Source organism: Pangasianodon hypophthalmus, chromosome 1 (genome assembly GCF_027358585.1).
Source record: "Pangasianodon hypophthalmus isolate fPanHyp1 chromosome 1, fPanHyp1.pri, whole genome shotgun sequence".
NCBI lineage: Eukaryota > Metazoa > Chordata > Actinopteri > Siluriformes > Pangasiidae > Pangasianodon > Pangasianodon hypophthalmus.
This window is the reverse complement of record NC_069710.1, coordinates 6475621-6486359: the sequence shown is the minus strand read 5'-3', so window position 1 is coordinate 6486359 and position 10739 is coordinate 6475621. Positions and strand designations below refer to the sequence as shown.

Here is a 10739-nt window from a genome sequence, read left to right as displayed (position 1 = left end):
ATGGCTGGCTGCTCTGTTGCCTCTATAAGGAAGCTTCAGTTTGTTCAAATTGCGGCAGCTTGCATCCTTACTACGAAAACAAGGTCAGAGCACATTACTTCAGTCTTCCATATGCTACACTGGTTGCGTATTAAGTTCCATGTTGACTAAAAAGTCCTAAAAAGACTTTTATAGCCCTGAATGGTTTATCTCCTGCAATACGAAACAGAACACATAGTTCAGTTAAGACGGGCCTCCTGTTAATCCACTCGCAGATCAGCAACGGGAAAATGTTTTTCTGACCTATCAACTCTGGAATAGTATTTCAGAGAATTATAAAGTTTTAATCATAAGGTTAACTCTGTTTTTAAATACAAATTTAAAACATGCACTCACCAGCCTTTTTAATAGGAACACCTGCACATCCATGCAGTTATCCAACCACCCAATCATGTGGCTGGTGCAATCATAAAATCATACAGATACACATCAAGAGCTTCAGTTAGTCAAACATCAGAATGGGGGAGAAATGTGATCTCAGTGACTTTGACTGTGGCATGGTTGTTGGTGCCTGATGGGCTGATTTGAGCTTTTCAGAAACTGCCGATCTCCTGGGATTTTCACACGCAGGAGTCTCTAGCGTTTGCACAGAATGGTGCAAAAAACAAAAAACATCCTATGAACGGAGGATTTGCGGGCTGCCACATGATTGGCTGATTGCATGAATGAGCAGGAGTACATGTGTTCCTATTAAAGTGACCAGTGAGTGTACTTGTTAAATTGCCCTTAGTCTTGGGATTGTTAAATATATTTTTCATGATTTGTAGTAATTCTCATACATGCATACTTAATTTATTAGTAAAGCATTTATATTTTACACTTTGAGATTTTAAAAGTGCTATAAAGCAAATTATTAGGGGGCCAAGCACTGAAGATGTGTAGGCACTCTATTGTTATTCTACCTTTTCTTGTTCTGGTAAAAAGTTGTGAAATTAGGCACACTGATTGGGGATGGCCCAATTTTGGGCCAAGTGCTGACAATGCTCTAGCGCCACCATCGGGTCATATTTGGGCCTAATTTGGAAGTATGGTTATGGTCATACCTTTTGAACCCTGTATTCGAAATTTAAAAGTCAGGCATCCCTGAATTCCCTGGATCGAGTTCAACGCATCCTATGACATTAATTTCTACCTAATTAGATTTTCCGCCATCTTGTCAAAAACTGTTTTTTCACTACTCATTTTACAAATTTTGTCCAATCATCACCAAATTTGGCACACGTCATTTTCAGAGTAAGTGTCACAACAATTATTAAAAGAATTTTGAATACTCCAAACAATTTGTCTGTAAGGGGCCAACAAATCTGACCGTGAAGCCACCAAACAGGAAGTGAGGCTGCAACTCAGCAACGACTTTGTGCACTGACACAAAACTTGGTAGGTATCATCAGGACCATGACCTGAGGCTCTGCAACAAATTTCGTGCCACCTACTGGTCAAAAGTTACAATAACATGCTAAAAATGCTTATATCCAACTGCCATTTTTGCTACTCCTCATGCAAATTGTGTCCAATCTTCACCAGATTTGGCTCACATCATCTTGAGACATGTCTGAACAAAAGTTATCAAAGGAATTTTGATATTCAAAACCATTCTCCTGTAAGACACTGGCAAATGCAGAAAAACAGGATGTGAGACATCTGCATATTGTCACAAGACATTAATCTTCAGGACCTCACCCTCAATGTTCACAAAAATTTTAATGACTGTGCCTCCTGTGACAAAAACTGTGACAATTCCATAATTTTCCTAATTTAATTTTAAGAACTTGTTCTACATTCCTAGTTCTACATTCCTATGATTCCCTAGAGTAAGCTGAAGTGAATGCTCATCAGTGTCAAGAGTACTTCCTGTTTGCCAATTGCCAACTTGGCTTACATGACTTACAAAAGTTATCAAATGATTTTTGATATTTTATATTGTTTTTCATATTTTATATAATTGAATCCCTTTGCCTAAAGTTATGGCTCTGCTCTTGTGATTGCTTAGGCAACAATTGTAGCGCATCTGTGAATGTGCTTCTCACAGAGTCTGGGTGCTTGGCCCCTGAAAATGCTGCTTGCAGATTTAATTATTATTATTATTAGTAGTAGTAATAGTAGTAGTAGTAGTATGTAAATTAATGTCATAGGATAATCATTAGACTGTTATAAACACACATATTTTATGCTCATATTAAATTATCCACTGCTTCAATTTGTGTTTTTTGTTGTATTATATTTTTATATCATTCTTGTGAAATAAGACTCAAAGGAAAAAAGACTCTCTTTCTTCTTTTCCACTTATAGGTTACCCCGGGCGACCCTGCAGGTGAGTTCTGTAGTCCGAGATTGTTTACTGAGAGGGATCAGGATCATTTCCCTAAGAAAACCTTTCTTTGCCTGAACTCCAGCTACTCAGGACTGCTGAGGCGCATAAGCTGGCGGATGGAGCATCCTGCTTCCTGGATGTTCTTGGTACATAAATCCAGACCATGGAGACGCATCCTTTTTTTCATTATAAGATACCACTAAAGATCTCTGCCTTGGCGTGACATCCAAATGGCAACTTAAAAACTGAATTACACACTGGTGTCCAGCAGTTTTATTTTTATGTCTTCAATAATAAAAAGACAGCCAGAAATGAACACAAGAAACATTTTATATAGTTTATAAGATAAGCAATTATCTCAAAACAAATGTGTTTGCAATACATACACATTTATAGTTAGAGAGATTAAGGTTGTGTCAAACCGGCATCCATTCATATTTACATATATAGTTTAGAGTACGTATATTTAAGTATGTTGCATATGTTGCATGCATGTGGGAAGTTGGTGTACAATTCCTTATGCAATTTAGCTTGGGCTTTAATAACAACACTAACATAATCTTTTATAAAACACCATTCTAGACTCCAGCGTATGTGCCATTGTAGAAGAATGGCTTGTCCGAGACACAGTGACCTACAGTATCTGGAGTCCATCTCTGAACTTTCGGTTTACCGTCTTCATCTGGTCGCACAATGACTGTGTTGAGGGAAGATAGTGAGGGGTCCTCATTGAAAAAGTTAAATGGCCGAAGGAAGAAGCCTACAGAGTTTCCGGGAGTTGCTGTGTTGGGAATGTCTTCAGAATGAGGAATGTGTAAGAAACCCACAGTAACCCAGGCAACCAAATCCTGCAAAAGGGAACATACAAGTGACAAGTGACACAAGTGACACATCCTTCTCTGCATGCTTTTTTCTGAGCGTAAAATATGTTATGGTTATCACAGTTAGGACAATACAATACCTGATTCACAATGTTTTCATTGTTGCGGATATAGTCCTCAAATGAAACGACAGGTTCCCATGGGTCATTTTGGGTATAGATGCTACTGCTGGTGGGCTCACTGTCCTTATGTCTAGTTACAGCCAAAGGATATCTATAATATTAGAAAAATCAAAGATTAATCACTGTTTCTAGACACTTTTAGATAATTCACTTTTGTCTAACAATTACTTGTAAGCATCTGTAGTACATCTGACCTTTATCAAAAAGTGCATCCTGATATGTTAGTATAATTTTCCTTGAAAAAGATTGTAGTTTTTTTTTTCATTACTCCAACAATTCTATAGATTCTAGTCATTGTGACTGCACCAGATGTGTACTACTGTAAAATGTTTTCGTCTGTATATATCACTAGATTTTCAGGTTGGGAATTTGTTCATCTTGCATGCAGAGGGATCCTTTTTTGATTGACATTTGTGTAGCAACAATACCTTGACCATGGAATACCATTCTCCTCTCTCCAGCCCCGGGGCAATACACTGTGGGCATGTGAGTTAAACTGAATACGGTAACCCCTCTGGTGCCCCCACTTGTTCTTCTGGTTGGGGTTGTAGAAGTGTAAATAGCGAGGAAACTTTTTTCCAAAGCGGAAGGCAGCACTGCGTTCCGTTTCATGTTGCTTCCTGGACAGGATGGATTGTTTGATGGTGTGTTGGGAACTCCAGGGGTTGGTGAAGTTGACATATTTTAGTTCTATTGACTCAAAGCTGTTGTCACGCCCTAAGCAGGAGATAGAGAACAACATCATAAGATTTAGGCCAAGTTTCCTTCCTTTATATTAGAAATACGTATGATATGTAATATGTAGAAATAGTCAGGAAAATTAGCTCAGTGTATTTACACTCTTTTCAATACATTCTGTATGAAAGTAGTGATGAACTCATGTTATAACTCAGGCAATAATTTTAAGAGATTGCATCTTTGCCATTACTTCAACTCACCTGCAATGTCCAGATCCACTTTGTAATGAACAAGATGTGTGTGTATATTTCCGAGAACATAGTCGTAAACCCTGGCTCCATAGTTCAGTCCGTTTTCTGTAAAGTAAGTAGCATGAATGTACCCTGTGGCACTAACTCGAGACTCCATTACTCCATTCTGATAGAACAGGAAGTCCCAGATGTAGTCGTAGTTGTAAACGGTGGATGTGGTTCTTAGCACAAGAACATGGTTTTCAAGACCCCCAAAGAAATTGTAGCCTCCTTTGAAGTTGCTATTGAAGTGTCTCCTAAGAGGCAGGCCTGTTGTCATCTCAAAAATACACAGTGCATTCTTATACCTCACAGGTTTGTCTGTATCGTAGAAATGGTACATGTCCACAAAAGTGGCAATTTCAGGACAGTCAATACCAGGTGCAAGCTCAAAATCAGAGGTTCCCATGGCCCAGCCAGCATCAATGTATTTTGTTTGCATTGCAGCTGGAGTGTCTCCAGAGTAGAAGGCAATAGCTTCTTGCAGGCTGACCTCATAGGCAACTCTCTCACCATTAAAACGCAAGTCAAAGATCTGCAGACCAGCGGATGAGCGGACACGGTAAGCAAAAGACCATCCAGCATACTCCACAAAGTTTCTGTCAACCTGGTATCTAGTGCCTTGAGGCTCCACAAGCTTTGGCCCATAGATATTTGTGCGTGTGTTGCTATGACCGCGAGGAATGTAGGTGGAATATAGATCATTTTCATCATGCTCAGGCAGCTTGATTTTAGAGATCATTCCCTTCTCATATTGCTCCACCAGCTCTTCCACACTGTCGAAGTATTGCTCATTGTACCACACTTTTTCCACAGTCCATTTCTCTGGATCCAGGTCTTTGTGGTTGATAAGAATCTCAAAACCCACAGGATGAATGAAGTACCCCTCTACAAATTTCTGTAGCATGAGCCATGTTCGTCTGTCTCCTGGTTCCAGTCCACGAGGAGCTATGTCTGAGAAGGTTAAGCATCGATCGGTGCAGTTTCCAAATGTGAAACCTGTGCTCTCATACAGAATTTTGTTCACTTTCTTTGCAACTTTGTTCAAGATGGCATCTATATGCCCATATTCTACAAGTGTGATTGGCCGGGACTCAAAGTTAATAGGTCGGTCACCTTTGAAGGTCTTGGGTTGACGGGAATTTGGGAAAGGCAAAGGACCAACAATGTATTCGGTTATATTAGGCTGGGCCTGGTTGGCAAATTGTACCACCACCCGAGCCTGACGTGGTGGTTTTGCTTGTCCCCTGTCCAGTGCTCGGAGGGCCTCATGCTTTCGAGGAACATGTAGCTCCATAAGGAGGATGCTGTTCTTTTTGAGGGACTTGTCTCGTGCTGAAGTTAGGCCCAGTTCACTGCAGGAGTGGAGATAGGCTCTCACAGCTGTCATTTCTTGAGGGGAGAGATCAGCAAACATGGAGGCCCCATGATGAGCCCATTCTCGGACCCTAGATGTAGCAGCCTGACTGACTACTGAAGCTAGCAGCACCAAAGGCAACCACATTTCCGAACCTGCATAAATAGAAAGGCAGATATCAGTAAGAACAACATAATCATTAAATAGTGAACTATTTTGTAACACCTGGGCATAAAAACTGTCAATATAATTTCACACTCAGGCATACACATAATGTTTTAACTGTGCCCATGACAGTAAGAGATAAAAGAACTTCAGTGTTGTTTTTTTTTTACCTTTATTTGCTCTCTTCTTTAACTGGTAGGAGAAAGTCAAACCCTTCCTTTGTCACAACGTTGTCTGTACAGTGATACAATAAGAAAATGCATCTATTAAAAGCAGCAACAATGTGCTTCAATGTCCTTTTTATAAAGGTTTTTTATGAAAAAAAACACTTCTGTTTTGCTCATAATCTGGCTGTTGCAACCACTAGTACACCAGGCTACTGTGCATGAAAGTCTCATAAATGGAAAAAAAAGGTCATATTTATTGCCAGACATTTATAACACCATTATGTAACATGCCCCCCCGCCCCCCTTTTCTATAGGACTTTTACAGTAACTTCACCTTTGAAACAGAACAACAAGTCAAACTCAACAATGCAGTTTCAGAAAAGAAAAACGTTGAATGGTCTTACCTACTGCTCTTATTTCCAATCCTTGTGGGATTTGTTCTCTAAATGTGTCACTTCTGTAGCTAAAATGTGTTTACTCAGCCCAGCCCAAGCAGCTGTAGGCTTTCCCCTACAGTCCTATTGGATGACAAGTGGGATATGAAATGAACTCTTCTGTTCTGGCATTGTTCCTTTTATCAGCCACCCAGGTCTCAAGTGTGGTAAAGGATTGGTCAATTTCAGGTCATAAAGCTGTCAGAAAATTGAACAAATGTAAATGATTATAGTTTTGCCTATATATGGTGACCATTTCAATAACAAATAAAGCTTGATGAAATTACTAAGAAATTATGTCATTTGAGTTAGCAAGACATTCATTATATAAGATTTAACTCAATTACATAATTACAGTTGATTGTCTGTTTATTATATATTATGACTAGTAGACAGCATTAAGGGATAGATATAGTTACATTATTTAATCATTAAATTAAAATGTTTATTGTAGACACCATGTTTATCAAAAATGTGTTAATAAGTTGGCAACCTAACATTATCATTTATCAACTATTTAGTTGTTTTTAGATTTGCAGCAGATGACATGAATTCATCTGCTCAGGGACTGATAACTGTTGACCTACTACTAACAGTTATTCATTTTCCATGCCAATATTTTCACTGCTCACTCACACCTGTGTCATTCTATATAAATGTATATAATAAATGTTCTATACATCTATATATAAACGTTCTGTGGGCTACAACAACAGAACACTTCATCGGGTTCTACTTCTGTCAGACAAGAATATGAATCTGAAACAACAGTGGACTCATTAAAATTGGACAGTTGGAAAAAGAGTAAGCAATGTTTTTCCTTGAGGCCATCCACCTCAAGGTTCAGCATGCTGTGCATTCTAAGATGCTTTTCTGCTCACCCCGGCTGTAAAGAGTGGTTACTTACAGTGCATTCAGAAAGTATTCAGACAAAAAAAAGTATTCTTTTTTCCCATATTTTTTTTATGTTGCAACCTTATGCTAAAAAGCTTTAAATCGTTTTTTTCAACATTAATCTACACTTCATACCCCATTATGCAAAAATCAGATTTGTGATAACTTTGCAAATTTATTAAAAAGAAAAAACTGAAATATCACATTGACATAAGTACTCAGACCCTTTGCTTTGACACTTGAAATTTAACTCAGGTGCATCTCATTTCTCTGGATCATCGTTGAGATGTTTCTACACTTTGACTGGAGTCCACCTGTGGCAAATTCAATTGATTGGACATGATTTGGAAAGGCATACTCTTATCTATGTAAGGTTCCCAAGAGCACAGTGGCCTCCATAATTCTTAAATGGAAGAAGTTTGGAACAACCTGGACCCTTCCTAGAGCAGGCTGCCCAGCCAACCTGAGCAATTGGGGAAGAAGGGCCTTGGTAAGAGAGATGACCAAGAACCCTATGGTCACTCTGGTTGAGCTCCAGAGATCATGTGTGGAGATGGGAGAAACTTGTCAACCATCACTGCAACACTCCACCAATCTGGGCTTTATGGCAGAGTGGCCAGACGGAAGCCTCTCCTTATGTTGCTTATGAGCTGAGGCTTCCTGTCCAAAATAAAGCCAGATCGGTGGAGTGTTGCAGTGATGGTTGACCTTCTGCAAGTTTCTCCCATCTCCACACATGATATCTGTTTAAGAATTATGGAGGCCACTGTGCTCTTGGGAACCTTCAATGCAGCAGATTTTTTTGTCTCTGAGCTCTGCAGGAAGTTCCTTTGACCTCATGGCTTGGTTTTTTTTTTGGTTCTGGATATGCATTTTCAGTTGTTAGACCTTATATAGACAGGTGTGTGTGTGCCTTCCCAAATCATGTCCAGTCAATTGAATTTGCCACAGATGGACTCCAATCAAAGTGTAGAAACATCACAAAGATGATCCAGAGAAATGAGATGCACCTGAACTAAATTTCAAGCATCATAGCAAAAGTCATGGTCTGAATACTAATATGAATGTGATATTTCAGTTTTTTCTTTTTAATAAATTTGTAATTAGTTTTATTAAAAGTTATCACAAATCTGGTTTTATGTTGTCATTAGGGGGTAGATTGATGTAGGAAAAAAAATCATTTAAAGCATTTTAGCATAAGGCTGCAACATAACAACATGTGGAAAACATGGCTTCCTGTCTGCTTGAACCAATTTCCCTCTAAATTCTCCCATCAATATTTGCATCAACATGCAGAACTTCCACTCACTAGAGTTTTTTTTTTTCCCACACCATTCTGTATAAACTCTGGAGACTGTTGTGCATGAAAATCCCAGGAGATGAGCAGTTTCTGAAATACTCAAACCAGCCCATCTGGCACCAACAACCATGTCTTGATCAAAGTCAATAATGTCACATTTTTCCCCCATTCTGATGGATAATGTGAACATTAACTAAAGCTCTTGACCTGTATCTGCATGATTTTATACATTGCTCTGTTGCTGCATGATTGGCTCTCAAGTACTAGGCAATCAAGCATTACACAGAGCAAGGTGTTCAGAGATGAGGCAGTGCTTCTTGGTAACAGATATCATCTCATCAGTGGCCTACTTCTGTGAAAAGAAGGCGTTCTTATGTGCTCATTTATATTTTATTACCTGAAAATACCTTTCTGCCAATAGTTCCCTCGTGCATCTCACTTTCCTGTATCTCCTTCTTCTTCCTCGATCACATCTTCCTCGCTCTCTTCTTCCTCGTCCTCGTCATATAGGGAAATGTCGCAGATATGTTGTGGCCTGGAAAAAAATCCATGTGATGTTCTAACAGAGTTCTAGCAAAAGAATGGATTTTGACAAATTTTATTTTTCTGCTTATACTTTGACAATTCTGCTTTAAGAAAACATAAATATACTTGCCAAGCCAATTGGTAATTCATTTTTAATTAATTTTCTAAACTTAGTTGTGGATGTATGTGAGCATGGGGCCCTGCAATGGACCGATGTCCTGTTCAGGCTGTGTCCCTGCCTAATGCCCAGTGTTCCCGGAACAGGTTCCGGATCCACCGTGACCATCACCGGGATACAGAAGTTACCGAAGATGAGTGAATGAAAGAATTAATGAAGTTTCCTTGGTTTTCTGCAAAGATTGATTTAGTATCCATATAGGAGCCAATTTAACTAATATGTCTGCAAAAATATGGACTATGAACAAAGCAGATATAAAGGTAGACAACATAAGGTCATATTTTTTATTTTTATATATTATTTATTACATGTTAAATTGAATGCAATATAAATTATAATATAGCAGTTGTTTTTAGACAATCTGTGTGTTAATGTCTATCAGTGGAGCTGGAATAAAATATGGAAATGTGATTTTTAACTTTTGGAAGAGGCCAGGTATTAAAATGCTCGAACTTTACTTGTGATTGAGAAACATGCAAAAGGTAACACATTCTAGTTCAGGAAATCCTATACTTTTCAAATTTCACCATGTGACGGGTTTTCCCAGACCACCACACCAACGTTGGAGCATGACACAGCTAGCAAAATTCTTTAGTTTACAGGTCAGATTTAAGAAGGTTAGTTTACTGTGAGAACTATATTGCTGTGTTGACTTTGCGTGTCTCATCCTTGGCTGTGTGTGACACAGAATGTAGAAGACTCTGTAGACTACAGGAAGTGCTAAGGGTGAAGGTAGCTGTGTTTGTGTCTTCCCCAAAGTTAAAGGTTTTGGCTAATGATAATGGTTAGGCTGCATGGCCCCTGGCCCTTCCCTATTGACACACTTTATTAAATAAACGCCCCTGAAATCCTTCCTCTGAAGAATTTCTTTATAGGATTACACTTGCACAAACAGTCCTCTTGCAAAAGGAAGAGAATTTAACCCCTGTACTCCCCCATTCTCTTTAGATGGGCACGCAGGACAGTGGGTGGGCACTGAGCATTGTCAATAACAAATGAACAGCTAATGGCTGACATTGCAGCTGTGGCCCAGTGGTTTGTCCTCCAATTGCATGGCTTTCAGATGCTGCCACAAGTCTACAAATCCCCCTCCATTAAAGAAAAACCACCCGTCAGTGTGAAAAGTGGCTTCATAATCCTTACTACGGAATAGTGTTACGTCTGTGAGCAAAATTGAAAAAGGAATAGACATCCAAAGATTTCTTCAAAGAGTTGGAAATAAATGAAGATAAGAAGTAGGGAAAAAAGCAACACCACTAGAGATTTAATAAAAGCAAGATTTTAGGAAACAATTTTCCGAAGATAAAGAAGCTCTGCTGGAACTGAAAAGATACTGAATCTGACAGCACAGGTAATTTATTTCAGGCTTGATTGCTATTTTCTGAAATTTGTGCCTGC

The 10739-nt window shown here is 39.0% G+C and overlaps 2 protein-coding genes across 3 annotated transcripts in view; one reads left to right on the top strand and one right to left on the bottom strand.

The window, feature by feature from the left end:
• Positions 1–2608: 2608 nt before the first annotated feature.
• Positions 2609–6564, bottom strand: aoc1 (amine oxidase copper containing 1). Of its 2 annotated transcripts, XM_026914370.3 has the most exons (6): positions 6415–6564; positions 6014–6077; positions 4292–5833; positions 3782–4070; positions 3312–3444; positions 2609–3198 (listed from the first exon to the last, which is right to left on the bottom strand). In XM_026914370.3, exons 3-6 carry the CDS (start codon positions 5823–5825, stop codon positions 2929–2931), a joined length of 2226 nt encoding a protein of 741 aa, XP_026770171.3. In that variant the 5' UTR covers positions 5826–5833; positions 6014–6077; positions 6415–6564; the 3' UTR covers positions 2609–2928. The 2 variants fall into 2 exon arrangements, with proteins under 2 accessions (XP_026770171.3, XP_026770172.3); XM_026914371.3 differs by lacking the exon at positions 6415–6564 and having other exon boundaries at positions 6014–6232.
• A 3901-nt stretch (positions 6565–10465) lies between these two features.
• The window catches only part of sspo (SCO-spondin), a 92653-nt gene continuing 92379 nt past the window's right edge, over positions 10466–10739 (top strand). Inside the window, exon 1 of the mRNA XM_053237585.1 lies at positions 10466–10692. The gene's annotated coding sequence lies outside the window, so the exon portion shown is untranslated. The remainder of the gene's footprint in view (positions 10693–10739) is intronic.